General features: G+C 46.1%; 1 protein-coding gene across 1 annotated transcript in view; it reads right to left on the reverse strand.

The window, feature by feature from the left end:
• The window catches only part of LOC119652697 (protein disks lost), a 534030-nt gene that overhangs the window by 86865 nt on the left and 429032 nt on the right, over window positions 1–18133 (reverse strand). Inside the window, exon 2 of the mRNA XM_038056976.1 lies at window positions 6741–6814. Coding sequence (XP_037912904.1) covers window positions 6741–6814 — 74 coding nt within the window. The remainder of the gene's footprint in view (window positions 1–6740; window positions 6815–18133) is intronic.

The following is an 18133-nucleotide window of genomic DNA, read 5'->3' on the forward strand; positions in this document are numbered from 1 at the left end:
AAACGACCTTCTCGCAGCGGATACTGCAAACTGTCTTCGGACAGGCGAAGAGTTCGCAGGCTCCTGTTAGCCATATAAAGTTGCAACGGAGAAGAGCTCGTTAGGAACGGTAATGTGCACTAGATGAGTGGCAACTATCTTGGCAAAATGAGACTAGATGCAGATGGAGTTCGCGGCTTATTGGCGACTTAGGTACGTGATTGGATGGAAAGTGTGGTGAGACTGACTATTTCTTTATCCAGCTTCTAAGTGGGTATGGAGCCGGGGAGAGGAGCCGAAACAATAGCTTGACGATCGCCTTTCCAGCACTGGAAAAGGCGCTAACAACATACGCTGAGGGCTTCGTGACCAATATGGGCCGCTTGGTCTTCAGTATGCAAATTCTGAATACCTTGGGCACCTTCAGTTTCAACTAGGACTCTTCCCTTGGTGGCCGCGCTAGTCAGGATGGACATTTTCCCGGAGTACTCGTGGAACCAAGACATGGACTCAACAAATTAAAATAAAGAACTGACGATAGAAGAAGAGACGGTGACGCCAGACGTATCATTGGACAGCAAACTGCTGGTATTCTGCCAAAAGACAGTAGCTATCTAGGGCAGTACAGTCGTTGCTGGCCGTAGAATTTCCATTTCAAACCAACAGCAGGGACCGACGCGAGTCAGGTGTAGATGGACTAGTAGTTTCCAGTTTAAAATCCGCTATGGTCGAGCCGGGTGTAGTAGGTAACAACGATAGTACTCCTAGCCCGACACCGTCGAAGTCGAAATTGTCTTGAAAGGCACACGCTGACAAGAATGTCGATCACTGGAAACCAGCAAAGAAGCGAATGTCCACTGGAGTCCTGATCAGAAGCCAGTACCAGAAAGCCATATATATATGCTGAGTAAGATTACGAATAATAATGAACCCGGTACTGTAGACAAGCGGGATGAAAGGACCTCACTACATAATAGGCAATTGTCGAAGAAATCAATAACAAATGGGTGGGGAACGACCAGAAAGCGAAGCCCACCACCTTCAAACACAATCGATCTCAAGGCGAGGTCGGAATACAATAGAAGCGCAGCACAATGTGCAAAGGTCCATACGCCAAGCAACCTCTGCAAACAGGTAAGCAACAACAGCCGGTCAATCAGGCACGAATCGGGAAATCCCTCAGGCACATGGCCGGGAGTAACTTACGTTTGGCGCTAGTGAATGGTAATTCCGTTAGCGGCAAACTAGCGCCGGAGGTGTGGACCAGTATTGAGGCTAGGCTGGAGGAGATGGCCATTCAGTATCTCCTGGATGGCAAAGGCGAACAGAAGGGATTTGTCCTCTGCTTCGATTCTTCTGAGGTGATCGGTGAGTTCCACGTTATGGCACGCGAGAACCAATTTCCAGGGACTTACTCGGTCCGTACGACGACTGGATAAGGGCAAGCTCGTCCAATCCCCGCGCCTTCAAAACGAAGGATTGCCAGGAGAAACCCCAGGCAAATAGCCAACCGTTTCTGCTTTGTATGAATAGAGATTGCCTGGAGGCAGTGGGAAAGTGTTCCGCTCCACGAAACCGGATGGCGACCTGCATCCGGTCGACGTCCCCAACGAGCTGTAGGAGGAGATGAAGATCGACGTTCCGACGGGGACTGTCGAGCCCCCACGCAAGCAGATCATGCTGAAGGGTTGCGCAGATAATCCTGGAACGGGTGAGGCCAAATAATCAAAGGGATCCAAAACAGACATTATAATTTATTTCATAGCACAAATGACACTAATCGGAACAGGAAGAGTCTTCACGTTTTTCTATGTCCGGACCTTAGTATCAGCGACCTAGTCGGGGTCAAACTGAAGCACGCGGAAGTGCAGAACCTGTATATTTCCTCGGCTTAAATGGCTTACGAACTATCAGCTTCGTTAGAAGAACTACAATATTTCACGTCCTCCATTGCACCAAAAAAGGCCCATGCAAGGCATATGATTTGAGGCAGCTCGGAAACCAACGAAAAAGATCATTCTTTGATTTGAAATCTATCGGTTTGTAACAGCAGTAGTGCACCGACCTTTCCAGCCCGGAGAACTGGAACGAGACAACTGAGAAGAGATCATTGATAAGACGCTGCTAGTCTACAATGGGATTCTTAGGGAGGAGAACTGGAGAGGGTCTGACCAAAGATCCTGCTCAGATCACAGTTGGATGCTTTTCAGTATAGATGTGCAGAGATTTCCAATCCTTTCAGAGACACCAGGAGGATCAACTGGAGGAAGTTCGGAAGTTAGTTACCAAAAATAAACTCACTGATGCACAAATTGGTAACGTTGGCACGATGGGTGAAGTGGAGTCAAAGGTGAAGCTTCTGGTAAAGGCTGTCGAAATCGCCGTCAAAGTCTTGTGCCTTACGGAATACAGCAAGAGGACAGTGCCACCGGGATGAAATGAAGATCTATCCAGCCTTAAGAAGTTAACAAGGAAGGTCGTCAACATCTACTACAGGCACAAATATTGGCAGCCATACAAGAACTGCTTGAAGAAGTACAAGCCGACCATCAAGACTTTCGGGAGGCGTTCCTGGTTGGACTAGTGTCAGAACATTGAAAGCACCAACAAATCTACGAGACTCAGGAAGATTCTATGCAAGGAACGTAGAAAACAATTTTTTCTAAAAAGTCAAGAGACTTCTGGACGGTGAAACCCTGGAGTTGCTGGTTCGGACGCACTTCCCCACCAGTGAGGAGGATTGTGCGTCAGAACCTTACTTGAAGAGTATGCAACTCCAGCCGTGTGAAACTATTGAGTCGGTAATTACCAAGGATAAAATGCTGGACTATAAACAGCTTCTCAGCAAATGAATGGCATAATGCCAGTTATGGTGCAGAAGCAGCAAGAAAGGGTTATGCTGTGGCTTATCGAAATTTACCGAAGCTGTACCTCTTTGGGATATGCACCACAGTCTGGGAGACGCGTGCGCTTGGTTTTTATATTGAAAGCGGGCAGGCGACGCGCGAAGGCTATTCGACTAAATTACCTCCGTATTTAACACTCTTGAGCGATACATGCTAAGAATCAGGGTAATCTAGTTTGATGGGGAGATATCTACAACAGCAGACGTACACTAGGGTGGCGCCATCTCTCCAGCACTCTGGTTGATAATGATGAACGAGCGTGGTTAAGGTGGCGGCATATGTCGACGTGTTGGTGATATTGGTGTTCCGCTCCATTATAAGTGGATGGTTACAAAGAGGAAGGCGGGACAGCAAACTCCACATGGTGGCCCCGGGAAATGCTGTATTCACCTCGACTGGTTGGTCGTGACGTAGTAGGTGAATGCTCTAAGGCCTACTTAGGGCAATCAGACCCGAGACTACGCGGGGACTCATCGGAAGTGATTTCCGCCACGAAATGTCACCAGCGGTTATCCGGTACCATGAGAACCGGGATAGCCATAGCCTTCTGAGCTCATATATCTCAAGAATTTTCCTAGGGAAGTGATCTCGGCCCGGTTATTTACGGTTGACCCCTTAGTGGTAGTTCGTCTAGGAGGATAGAGATCTTTGTGCCTCGAGCGTGCAGTTGCGCTTACAACTCGGGTGCCGTATTTCCAGTCCCAGTCCCGTCCCATCAGCATGAGTGCTGAGTCATCCACTCGGTATAGACTGGTCGTTGCTTGTCATAGCGGGGCTTTGATTGTGATCAAATCAATTCGTGTCTTAAGAAGGCCGTGGAGTTAGGTATAAACCTTGTGTACTCACATTAAACCAGTCTCCGTTATGAATGAAATGATGGCAGGGCCGTTGGGGAAGGTTTGTCTGCGGGCTGCGACATGCGGACTCGGTATAAATCCAACTAAAACGGAGCTGATGCTATTTGCCACCAAGACAAGGGGACCCGAGTTCTACCACTCACGGCTAAACGAACAAACATTGTTCCTTTTCTCAAATGTAATCCTGGACTCTAAGTTAAATTAAAGATTGAACATAGAACTGCGGGTTAAGAAGCCATAACCTTCCACGCCTGCAGGAGGACCTTTACAAGGAAATGGATGCAGACAACCGTGGTTCATCCCATCCTCATGGTTCTATTATGTGTGGCAGACGCTGAGCAAAAAGTAGAATAGAATAAAGTTCAATAGGATTCAAATAACCTCGTGGGCAAGTGATACCGGGGCTCTTTAGCCCTGCCCAGAAGATGCTCAAAATGTACTTCTACATCTCCTCCGCCTGGTCCTTCACATTAAATACGCAGTGCAGTGCCGTCAGACTGCGTGAGTCCGGCTGTTTGACAGCGAAGACTTAAGCACATAGTAACATCCTAGACGAAGTACCTCGGCGCGGAAGCTGAGTTTCATGAAAATTTTGTTGTTGATTTTCCAACCAGCACAAAGTGGAGGCCTGTTGCAAAATTATGACACATTATTCCTCACCGACGCATCAAGGTTGGTTTGTGATGTCGGTGCGCGAGTTTTCTCGGATACACATAGCGTAGCCGAATTGTACTGTGTTCCAGGACTCACTAGTGTATTCCAAACGGAAGTACTAGCGGTACTGAAAGCCTATCGATGGTTGCACAACCTGAGTGGCACCATCAAAGTCACTCTCGGATTCTCGGCCATAGGAACATAGACGGGAATGAGCGGCCAGACGGAGTAGCCAGGAGGGGCTCTGCTCTTGGCAGTCATTAAAGGAATATAGTCTATGTTCCACTGGCGACTGTTAAGAGTGGAATCCCCTCAAACTACTTAGCAGCCACGAACTTTAGGTAGGTGAACCTTCGCTATCTGCACCAAGTCAAGGAGGATTTGGCCCACCTATAACGAGACGCGATGGGAAGAACTCTTATGCCACACCTGTGCCACACCGGCACTCTGCGTGGGACGGTGGCGCATAGGGGAAAATCCCGTCAGACTCGCCATACCCTACAATTTGCATTGCCGAAACTGCGTAGAAGAGAGAGAAAACCTGAAGCTAGAGCCAGACTACAAACACTACGTAAACCATTCGTTGAGGAACTCAGGGAGATCTCTAATTGCAGAGTAGGCGGGCTGCTTCCTCCGGGAAGCTACGGGCAGGTTTTAAAGGTCTGAAACGTCTGGACGCTGCCTCTTTACTTTTGCCAAAGCGGGCATTGTATTGGGAGTTTGTGGCAAAAAGACGGCGCACCTTAGTCCTAATTGAGCTTATCGGAGCGGCCACTACTACCTACCTTTCACATGCTAGGGTAATGACAGCTTTCAACCCATTTTTTAAAAACCTTACGGGGAGGAGAACGAAATACATTGATCGGATTCCAGCTGAAACAGGTTTGAAAGGGTCTCACATTACTGCGGAAAGGCGACAAATACTAGTGAATCATTAGCGCAGATGACGATCAACATCGGTGGCCCGAGATACAGATTATTCGAAGAGGAACCACTGCTCTCTGAAAGGAATCAGAGGAAGATTACCTGTTCACCAAGTAATGCTTCGCTGCAGTTTGGCGGGGAAAGAGAATGGAATTTTATTAATATTATATGATTCCCAAACCCTGTTTCAACCAGGCACATTAGTGTCTTTCTAAGATTTTCGTCGCGAGCCAAATGCAGAAATTTCGTTTTATCCCTTTAGATTTTGGGAACTAGTTTGAGAAACGCCGCTGATTGTATGGCGAAGTAACTAGGCCAACTCACCCTTGGACATAGATAGATAATCACCGGGTTATTGTGGCTCTAATTTTGATTTAGGAGTTCCTTAAGCATGAAAGTAAGATACAATGAAAATAATTATTTAAGAGACATAAGCTTGTATCCCATATGCGAGGAATACACAAAGGTTTTCCCGCTAGTCAGGATAATGAAATCGACCTGAATTTTTCACCCAAATCGACACGTGGATTGCTCCAGGACACATGACCCAAAATAATTGAAGAGGAGCGTGAGCTTATTACGAATCGTTGGTGAAAGGTGGAGTACTTGGGAAGGAAATCCAATATCACAGGGCGTAGGTGCTTGTGTCATATGCGCTCCTTGAAAGTTCCTGTACTTGACCTTGCGGATACCCAGAAGTATACTCCAGTCTCCGCAATGAAATCGATCTTCTTTTAAATTCCACTCAAATTAAAATTCAACTAAATGTGAAATTCTGAATATCTCTCTCTGCCAAATCAACAGGTAACATAACTCCCATCACTTCCTAGTCCTTCCAAATCCAATCCGTTCTGTGAAACGACATTTTCAGTAAATCGAACGAAGCATCTTCAAGTCTATCTCTTTCATTCCTCAAGATTCTCAACAATTCAGGCATTTACATTTGAGAGGAGTCCTTAGCCGGATACTGCTTCCACTCGAATTGATGAACTTTTAGGGGGGCGTTCACCACATTTCCCATCCATTCTAAGCAGCAATCGGTCCTTTATGTTACCCTCATGATTCGCCTACGAGCTTTTGCCCACAGGGATGGAGTGTGATTTGAGTATTCTTCGTGGGATACCCAGTCCTGTTGCGTAGTAAGCACAGGATACACTATTTGATGATGATGACGACAATAATGAGGTTGCTTACTTAAGGAATTGAGGTTTTATCGAATTGAAGGACGCAAAGTTGATAAGATTTTTTTTCCTTTTTTCCTGGAATATGTATAAGTCGGATCGTTTCAGTTTTATATTTCATTTCGTCCTCATTTCGATGAGTTGGAAAATGTTCTTATGGAAAAATAAGGGAAAGAAAGCCCAACTTCACTCTGGCGCGGGGCTCTTATTTGTTATATGGATAGGATCTCGGTACTTACCCATCTGTTTGACTACGTACGAAGTTAAGAAAGAAAATCGAGAATTCCTCGATGGAGCAGCCTTGATTCGTGTCCTGTAAAGAAAGAAGGTAAACATTTGAATGGATGTTTGGTACCGTACACTCTGCGTATTCAAACAACAAGTTAGATTCCAGCGGGAGGTAAATGTTTTTATTGTAGCTTTCATTTTCAAATATGAGTTTTCAAAGAAGTCTTACTTCTCTGCATGGTTGGAAGTAGGTCAAAGGAAAAGCGGAGGATATGAGATAATTACGTATGTTCTGTGATCATAAAACAAATTTCTGCTTCGGAAGGTCTAACCAAAAGACGCTCACTCTGAGCTTTATATTGGGTATAACCATGAAATTGATAGAACCATTCCAATCATAAAAGCAAAAGCGAGCCAGCTGATGCCTGTAATAAAATGAAACCTCACCATGCCATGTGGGGTAGGTGGGACGTCACCTTGAAAGTTAATGTGAAATGATATGTGGTTTCAATAGATTGAAAAGGTAGCTGGCGTTAGGCAACGGAGCAGACAATCAAGGCCTTAGGTAGAATTCCGCGATTTGATGGTAAGCCAGGGCGTCAGTATACAGCTGTCAGGGTCGATGGTATAAATATCAGATTATGTCAGCAATGTGTATTTGGGGATGAAAACGTTGCACCCAACGTGAACTAATTGATTTTCGGGACTACAGCAGAAGAATTTAGTCGCAAATGGCCGGTATTATTAGCGATTGACTATAATAAATGTCAAAATGTCCTTGTCCTGCTTTTCCTCTAGTAGTTTTCCAGTGAATGAATAGTACAGTGTAGTAGAGATGCCAAAAAAGACACCGCGCCAGCAGAGCTGGAACCACTACCACAGATGAGATCAACTTGACCCTTATCCACGCAGAATCATAAGACCAACAAATCAATTTTGGGAAAATATGGGAAAGAGGGCTAAAAAAAGGATGAGCAGATTAACCAGGGGGTTTCAGCGAAAGTCCGAGGAGTAACTCCATCAGCTCGGCAAGCTCAATCGGACGCGCCGCTCGCGCTTTCCACTGAGGACATTTATCTCCTGGAAGAAAGGTTTCAGGTGAGCTATCGAGACTTTCTTGGGTGGGCCTCCGACGTTAAGCGTAAAGTGGTGCGGATCTTGTTCAAGGACTATGTGAGGTCCATCGATTGGTGACTGCAACGGCCTCAGGGCGGCGTCAGTCCTTACCAAGACGTGCGTGTACGACTCAAGAAGCTTGGGAACGCTGGCAATGTTGTTCGCATGGCTGGTGGGTGGCAGTGGTTTGATCCGGCTCACGGTGTCTCTGAGGAGTTTCAACAGTTCGGTTGGATTTATGCTTGACCACACGTCGAGAACTGGGTCACTGGGGAGTCTCAATTTCTCCCCATATATAAGTTCCACGGAGCTTGCGACAAACTCCTCGCGGTTGACTATCCGTAGGCCAAGTAGGACGAGAAGCAGGACCTGCGAACAGGAAGGATCGTCTTCCGCCATTATAGGGACCTTTGGCGTCATGTGCCATATTTAGAGCATCCCGTTGGACTGCGGGTGTCCGGTGGCATTAGAAGCCAAAGAGTTGGCCTAACTTCAAGAAAAGAAAGGATTCAAACTGCATTCCCTGGTCAGTGATGATGATCGCGGGCACATTAAAGCGTGTGACCCACTCTCGCTAGAGCGCCTCGGCACATGATAATGCCGTAATGTCTTTGTCTTGCCTCAGGCCACCGCGTAAACCTATTGCTGATTGCGAAGCAATACCTGAAACCGTAGTCGGAGTCTCGCAACGGGCCAATGATGTCGAGGTGGATGGTGTGGAAGCGCTTGATGGCCCTAGGGAAAGCTTTACACTTCTGACATGCGATGCACTGTCTGGCCCAAGAATTAATGCTAATGTTCATGAACGGTCAGAAATATTTGACTAACTGGCTCGTTGTCCGGATGCCAGGGTGCGCCAGATCTTGAACTGCGTTAAATACTTGCTTACGAACAGCGGCCGAAATGTATGGCCATGGCCCTGAGGTCTCGCAGTATAATGTAGAGGTCGAGCCGAAAATGGGGAACTCCCTGAAGGTATACTTGAATTTCCCCTTCAGGTCCTGAAGAAGTGCGTCGTTCTTCTGTGCCTCCACGATTGCCGGGAAATCGATTATGGCGGGGATCTTGACTCCTCAATGCATGACAAAGCGTTAGCAGCTACGTTGCTTTTTCCAAACACGTGCTGGATGTCGGAGGTGAACTGGCTTATACACCTCAGGTGTCTGAGTTCACGAGGAAACGCTTTATGGGGTTTCTGTTTTAAGGCAAATGTAAGAGGCTTGTGGTCCATGAACACTGTGAACGGTCCGCCTTCTAGGAAATAGCGAAAGTCTTTGATTACGAGGTACGCGGTTAATAAATTACAACCGTAGGTACTGTATTTTCATTGGGCAAGGTTCAACTATTTTGAGAAGTAGCTTAATGGCTGCCAGGTTTGGTTTACTTTTTGCTAAAGAGCACGTGTTGCGGCAATGTCTGAGCCACCGACGAAAACGGCTAGGGGTGTATCTTGTTGAGTAAATTCCAGAAGCATGCTGTCTACCAGCTGTTGCTTGGTTGACTTAAATATCAGGATAGTCACTTTTGATCACTTGATCAGTCGGGTATCTTCGGTTTTTGACCCGAACCGATTGATGATGGGAGGAAACGACGGTAAAAGTTTAGCATCCAACGTTGAGAACAAGACCTACCTCAAGGAGATGTTGAAAAATGCACTCAAGGTACGCTGAAGAAGAGGCGACCAGAACATCATCCATGAAGAAAGTTTAGGAACAAAGTGAATGAATCTCTGAAGTGTTTGCGACACATTGCACAATCCAAAGATCATCCTGGTGAACTCGAAAAGTCCAAAAGGTGTGCATATTGCCATTTTCCGAATGTCTTCAGGAGCTGGAGAGATTTGGTATGCCCTGGGCTATATCCAAGGTAGAAAATATAGGGCTACCAGCGGAAGAATGCGCAAATTAATGGATGAGCGGAATGAGATATCGGTTCGGAATAGTTTCGACCGTTTAGGCGTCTATAGTCGCCACAAGGTTTCCATTGTCCGTTTGGTTTAGGGATCATGTGAAGCGGCGAAGATCAACAGCTGTTTGAGGCTCAGCATATCCCCTACCCTCTTTCCGAGAAAGTATGAAAGCCGGTGGTGTTGATGTTGCGGTATACATGCTTTACTGGCTCGGAGTGGCTACGCTCGGTAGCTATGTTGCCATTTTTGAGGAAGTGCACGAACGCAACGTCTTCGGAATTAATGGATAGAGCGTCGGATGAGCAGGTGGAGATTGTCCTGATGACGTAAGGTTGGTTGTGGGATCCATGCGTTGCAGATTCGCTAAAAAACCATAGTAGCACAGGAAGTATGCGCCTAAATAGGAGTCCTAGCGTCCGCTAAAATGAAACGTCACAAATACGCATATCGAAGTCCCAAACTCAGGTCTACTTTCTAGCTGAACCTGCCTTAGAAGCTTTGTGTGGCTGATGTGTCAATATAGCCGCCGATTATATTTGCCATTTTTGACTAGCCAAAGATATCCGAAATCAACGCATCGTCAGTCCGTCAACAGTTGAGTCAACAAAGGAGTTACATGTGCCTAGTGGCGCCTCAGCAGTCACTACAGTCGACAGTCGACGCGATACCATCAAATTCTGAGGCAATTTCCGGCATTGACCTGCGTTAGTTCCAGGGAACATCACATCATAATAACCGGCCCACCAGTAGCGGAAAAAACTCGAGGGTCTCCACTCGAGAAATTGACCGCAGCAAAATTAGAATTCGAATACTTTTTAAAGATGGGGCACTGACAGCCATCTAACCGTGGGCGAGCCCGGTGTACCTTGTTCCTGGCGGCCCTACGCCGATTATCGTCGGCCTAACGCGACTGATATCCTATGAAACACATCAAAGACGTTTTGGCAGGACTATCGGGTAAACGCATTTTTAGTAAATTAGACCTGTTAAGGGCTTTTCACCAAATTCCCATTGTGGAGAGCGACATTCCTAAAACAGCGGTCGTCACCCCGTAAGGTTTGTACGAGTTTCAAGTGATGACGTTTGGGCATTGGCAGGCCGCCCAGTATTTTCAACGTCTCATGGACGACAAATTAAGAGACCTCGATTTTTGCGTTTCGTACGTTGACCAAATTTTGGTTTCATCAGTGAACCTGGAGCAGCATGAACAACACCTATACTTTTCGAATGACTCATGGCGTTGTGATTAATGCCGGGCATGTATATTCAGCGTTAGAGTTTTTTGGCCATATCATTAACCAAGACAGAATTGGGCCACCGACATCGTGAGTCAAAGCGTTGCGTAACTTTCCTCGGTCGGTCACGTTCAAGGAGCTCCGAAGGTTTCTCGGAGCGCTGAACTATTATCGCCGTCTCATTGCTAATACAGCAAATCTTCAAGCCCCGCCCGAATATTCGACGAGTGTCGCGAAAATATGGTTTCGCTACATTACTAGTTAATTACGAACCAAACAAGCCGTTGGCCTTGGTTATCGACGCGAATGATGTGGCCGTCGGAGCAGAAGCAAGTTACAGCGGAAGATGTCTAAAACTGAACGGAATTACAGTACGTGCGACCGCGAGCTCCTCGCGATATACACAAGCATCCAGTACTTCCAGCTCTTACTCGTGGGAGCTCGGTTTGTAATAAAAGTGAACCACAAGTCGCTAGTTTTCGCGTCTGTCCAGAAATCGAGCACGTTAACTGCTGGAGAGATTTGTCATCTCAGTTACATCTCGCAGTTTTCGACGCAGATTGAGTATATAGCGGGACACACAAACACTGTTGCAGACAATTTATCTGGCGTGGCAGAGATATCTCTGACCACGGATTTTGACGCCAAAGAGTTGATGAGTATCGGCGATACATCGTTGAAACTGACAGCTTTCAACATCCTCCAAGGATCAATTATTTGGTGCGATGCTTCCCTTCCAGCGCCCAGACCTGTGGTCCCTAGGAGTATGCGGACCCGAGTTTTCGACCTCTTTCATCGTAATCGCGTTGGCCTGAGGTCTACCTTTTGAAGGACCAGTCGGCGGAGTCAGTGGCCGAATAATTCTACTCAACCTAGATGTCACGCTATAGCTCACCGAGGATCGTTACCACGAATCAAGGGGCACGGTTTGAATCCACCTTGTTCAAGTCGCTAGCCAATCTAACCGGCTGTAAATGAGCCCGCACCACCCCGTACCATCCGCCGTCAAACGAAGCAATCGAACGGTGGCACCGGTCGCTAAAAGCATCCCTAATGTGCCATGAAAGCAAAGCGAATTGCGTCCATCTACTGCCTATGGTGTTAATTGGACTTCGAAACAGTGTTAAAGAAGAGCTCGGGGCGTCGCCTGCTGAGTTAGTATTCGGAACCACTCTTCAGTTGCCCGGCAAATGGTTCGTCGAGCCACAGTGTCGATCATTGCGAGTTTGTCAGCAATTTGCGGGAGCACATGCGAGAGATGCGTCCACGCCCAATTGTTCATAAGGACTTGGCTTCTTGCTCGCACGTGTTTGTTCGAGTTGACGCTGTGAAGAAGTCTTTGACTCAGCCATATATCGGTAATGGAGAAGCAGACGTACTCGAAGGAGCGGAAAGGCCGGTTGTTGGACCAGAATTGCTCTATGGAACTGAGATGGAACTAATAGTCAAAAGCCTTAAGAAAGAGCCTTAAGAGAAGGGTTAATATTGAGTGAACCTACCAGGAATGGGATAATCTAATCCTTCTGGGAACATAAAATGCAAAACGCGTGCGGGATTGTCTAAACCAAGAAGGATCTTGGGGAATATAGTTGGTATACTTACAGGACACCATAGGATAAGGAAGCATATATGGAACCTGAGGATATTGACAGGCATTATCTGCAGATTCTGTGAAAAAATCTTGAAAACTTCATGCACTTTCTGGAGCCACTTGGTAGTCCACCAAACACGGGTAGGTGACATGGTATAATCACTAACGATTACGTACTATAATTGGGACAACCATTCTTAAAAACGGAATGCTCCTACCCTTGGTCAATAATGATAATACCAGAATCCTAGGATAGGAATTATTATATTAAACATTTTATTTTATCGCTTCCAAATTGCACTTATTTTATAGAACGACCCAGACAACATAATCCATTAAATTTTTCAATAATATCCTCGTAAATGCCGAAATGGGGAAAAGGACTTTAGGTCTTCCGAGGCAAGTCCTGCATAACAACACTAAAAGCTTAATTTATCCTTTGAAATACTCTCAATGTAGTGAACCAAATTTCCATTCCAGTAAAACCTCTTTTCATTTGAATAATCAATAAAAGAAAACGAGAAAAAAAAACAAAAAGAAGGAAAAAAGCGGCCGCGGAAACAAAGAAAAAGAAAAATAATCGAGAATTATAGACAAATCGACAATATTTAAACAAAGCAGGAAATAAGCAACGTGACCCAAACCTAAAATATCCTTTAAAAGGAATCATTTTCATGGCGTATAAAGCTTAATGCCGATTTGAATTCGTTTTCTTCCTTGCCGTTCAGTTTTTCCTGCCTCTTCCATTTCTTTTCCGGTATGTGGAGGTTTTATGCTAAGACGACCTAAGCAAATTCCGCCTCTTTTCCAGACTCGCTGTTTTTCCGTGGTCAGGGCAAGGTGCTAGGGAATAAAAATAAACATAAGGAAGACGTCGGAACGTACCAGGGAGCGACATCCCAAAGAGAACAACCAGAATTGAATCGTCGTCGTAGGAATGAATCAACCGAGGAAAATCAATACTTGTTGAATAAGATTCACCCAAGTCTATAGTACGCATACAAGAAGGGGTGGGTGGAACCCCGATAAATCCTTTATCTAGCCGACGGGTTAAGGAAACTCCAAGCAGAGTTTTATGTGGGCGAAGCAACTATTCTAGGGTTTTCTTCGAATGTTGTATTAAAGGGTCTCATACATGTGTTGATTTAAAGTTATCCTTGATGGGAAGTTTCAAGGATCAAGCAGGAGATTTATGGGAAGTGGAAATTCGGGCCACACTACAGTTTCTGTAAGTGTCGCACGCTTCATTTGGAAACAAAGTAGACAGCACAGAAAAAGAAAATTTCTTCCTAGAGCCCATATCCATGTTAAGGACAGTATGAATGGACACAGAGTTCACAGAAATCGCCCAATCAATCTAAATTTGTCCAAGCCTCTTTGCCTCTTTCTCGCAACGTTCCTGCACAGTATTTTGTTTGAGGATTAAGGGATCCTAAGTCACCATCCACTTGATGTCGGACTGGACACAATAAAGAGCAACTTGCTCCCTCCTTTTTGATCCACGACCCCCCCTTTGGGCTTACCAACGATTATTATTATTATTTTTACCAAATTTGGTAGGATCCTGCTCTATGCTATAGCCTACATTGCTGCAACATTTTGTGATTCTGTTTCGGAGCCTAGGCACCATATAGTGGCAGCCTCTTAATTTTTTTTCAGATTTCTCGGCTGGGTAGTTTCTGAAAATGTATCCGTTAAACAAACTATCACTTTCGACCCTCCGAACTCCCCACCTTTCCAGCATATGTCAAAACTAAGACTGGCTTCGGAAAGTACTAATCGAGACCATTTATTTGATACCCTGCATGACTATATTTGATGTAAAAAACTTTACACCCGCCTTTTGCAAGTATGGGGACTGCATTGGTGAGGGTTCACAGTTCCCACCTTTCTACCAAATTTGATCTCAATCGCGGCAACAGTCTCCAAGAAAAATGCGTGTGGCAGACAGACAGACTGACAGACAAACCATACAATGTACTGGGAGTCACACATACAGCGGCTTTGTGTGGGCGAAAATAAACGGAGTATATGTGTAGAGCTGTTACGTCCCACCAAGTCTGACACTGTCCGAATTCGAGGAAATGCTTGATAGTCTTGTTCTCGACGGAAGGGGTCGTAGTCCAAGGGTTATTGCTGGTGACTTCAATGCTTAGGCCCGTGAGTGGGGTAGCAGAGAGACAAATGCAAGGGGCCGCACTCTGGTAGATGCTTTTGCACAGTTGGATATAATTCTGGCCAACGAATGTTATTTAAACACCTTTCAGAAAGGGGGGTCTGCCTCAATCATAGACCTAACTTTTGTCAGCCCTGGCCCTGAGGTGTCATCCACAGCGATCACTAGGCAATCATTTTTGGGCTATGGTTGGAGTCACTGGGCAGAAGACCACCATGCCCGAAACCGATAAAGAGGTCAGGCTCGTCTGCTAAAGCTCTGGGTGAGCAGACCTTCATAGAGGTATGGCTAGACCAACCTAATAAAGCAGCTGCCTCTATGGAAAGAGCCATTCATGTGGTTCAATGCATCGCCAAAGCGTAAGACGCGTCCATGACTAGGAGGTGCTCACTCCCCCAGTAGAAGACCAAACTACTGGTAAACCACTAAACTGGCCAGCCTTTGATCAGCCTGTCACCAATCCAGAAGAGCGGCTCAGAGGGCGGTAGGCAGAATCGACCAAGGGCAAAAAGAGCGTGCCTATAAGGAAGCCTACAAAACCCTCTCCATCCAACACAACAAGAGGGAATGCTTTAAGAAGCTCTGTTCGGAAGCGGGCGTAAACCCGTGGGGAACGCCTATAGAATCGTGATAGGGCGACTCAGAGGCCGATCATCTCCGCAGATCACGTACCCTTCACTCTTGTTAAAAATTATACAGGGATTATGCCCCCACCAAAAGAAGGGCACAGACAGCTTCCAGCGACCTCTGAATGTGACGGAAATACCGCCAATCACCAGTGACGAGCTGCTGGAGATCTGCGCTAAAATAGGAGATAACAAAGCTCCGGGTCTGGATGGCGTGCCGGATAGGGCCCTTAAGCTTGCCGCGAAATCCAAACCGGACATGTTCGCTGAGTTGTTTGAAGCGTGCATATTCGAGGGGATATTTCCTGCATCATGGAAGCGACAAAAGTTAGTGCTACTGCCTAAGGCTGGTAAACCTCCAGATGAGCCAACCTCCGATAGTCCTATTTGTATTTTGGACACTGTGGGGAAAACGCTGGAGCGAGTAATCTATAATAGATTACTCTCGATTGTTGAGAGACAGGGAGGCCTCCTAGAACGACAGTATGGGTTCCGTAAAGCCAGATCAACCATTGATGCCAACAAAAAGGGTAGTACTCGCAAATATTGGGTGGTGGTGACCCTGGATGTGAGAAATGCATTCAACTTGGCCAATTGGAACCTAATACAGGAATCTCTGGCGAAGATTGGTATTGCCGCTTATGTTGCAGCTGTTGTCAACAGCTATTTACAAGAACGGAGGTTTTGGTATGACAGTGATCACGGACCTCAGGAATACATTGTCTCTGTCAAATATTTAGGAGCTATGATAGAAGGCAAGCTCAGCTATAAGTAGCACGTGCAGTATGCTTATGACAAAGCATCCACTGCAAGTGTCGCCCTGACAAGGATGATTCCGAACGTGGGAGGGCCCCGGCATACTTCCAGGTTACTTAAAGCTAGAGTAGTGAGTTCGATCCAACTCTATGCAACTCCAGTTTGGGGAAAGGCATTGCAGGTTACCTTTAACCCTAACAAACTGCGTTCCGTCTACAGAACAACAGCCCTAAGGATGTGCTCGGCATTCAGGACTGTATCAGATGATGCAGCATTCGTCATCTCTGGAATGGAGCCCATTGACATCTTGGCAGATGAGATGACGAATATATACAATGTGAAGTCTATCTCTCCTTTATCGCAGACGAAGAACCCTGAAAGGGAGAAATCTCTAAATAGATGGCAAGACCGTCGGGAACGCTCGGGAAAGGGCCGGTGGACAAGCAGGCTGGAGTGGTTCGAGAGACAGCACGGTGAAATTAATTATAATCTTACCCAGTTTCTCACGGGGATGGAGAATATCGCCAGTATCTGTTCAGCTTTAAACTAGATACCTCACCCGATTGTTCAAACTGCAAGGAAGTCCCAGAGGACGTAGAGGACTGTCCGAGATTTGTGGAAGAAAGAAAGAGCCTAGAGGAGACTCTAGGAGAGGTGCTCGTACTAGAAAAACTGATGCGAAGAATGCAAGTATGTCAGGAAGACTGGGATGCGATCAACTCCAGTGTCACATTTATCTAGAGCAAACTGCGAAAGACAGAGGAGACTAGAAAAACGCGGTTGACCAAGCTAAAGTGAGCTGACTCCGCCTCGTGATGTAGTACCTTATGGTGGTTCCACGGGGTTCGGGGGTAGTCGGAAGTGGTTTTAGTGGGTAAGAATCCCACACGTTGGCGTGTCCAGAAAAGGGTCTTTTGAAGATTTTCACCTCCTCAAAAAAAAGACCGACAGTCGGACAGACAGTAAACCGGTTTTATTAAGGTTTTGTTTTACACAAAACCGTAAAGAAGGTGGGGCGGGGAAGGAAAAAGCAGACGGAGTGGGGTAGGTGACATGCGAGAAAGAGGGGGGGGGGGCGCGCTAGTGAATGGAAGGTTTACAAAATTGGTAGTCGGAGTAATTGCCGGTGTAGAAGACTACTCTACCTGGGGAATCAAACAGGCAGTTTAGTGATTGAGGGGATAAGAGGATCTGGGGAAATAAATGAGTCCGAAGAAGATTACTGTCAACGATCTCGATCTGAATAGCCTTGGAAACAAGAGGATTGGAATGGAATTGACATTTGTCCAGGAAGTTAAGTGCATGACGGGCAAGGAAGGCATCGATATGTGGGATTTGGCAGGACTCGTAAAGGATCAGGTTGAAGATGTGTTTGGAGCGGTTTTCGTCTTTCAAAATGTTGGCGCAGTGGAGAAGGATTCTGTGCTGTTTTAGGCGAAGTCGTTCCATTTAGGATAGGGAGCTATCGGACCAGAAAATAAAGTCGAAAATGCGGACTGGTCACCACTACGAGGTGTGTGACTTCTTTCACAGTAGGGGTAGGATCGTCGTGAATTTTGATATCACTCCACATTTTGGGCGTCATCCTCGTGTTTCCATGAAAGACGATGGCCTCAAATTTGTCGGGATTTAAGGAAGGTTTCCAACGGGTGAAATAATGGTAAAACTCATCTGAATAAAAATTCAGATGAGCTTCACCATGGGAGATATCCTCGATGGAAGTATGGAGGATGAGGTCATCTGTGTATTGAAGGATTCAAATAGGACACGGGGGTGGAGTTGGTTTGGGGATGCCTGCGGTGAACAGGGAGAAAAAAGTTACAGAAAGGACTGAACCCTGAGGAATACCGGCGAGGTAAGTATAGGATGAGAAAAGGTCCTGTTGGATATTGACTATGGATTCACGCCCGTCTAGAAAGCTAAGAATTAGCTTACAGAGGTAGGGATGGAAATTGAGCATCTCGGAAAAATTATACGCGAGTCCGTATTGCTATA

Source organism: Hermetia illucens, chromosome 3 (genome assembly GCF_905115235.1).
Source record: "Hermetia illucens chromosome 3, iHerIll2.2.curated.20191125, whole genome shotgun sequence".
NCBI lineage: Eukaryota > Metazoa > Arthropoda > Insecta > Diptera > Stratiomyidae > Hermetia > Hermetia illucens.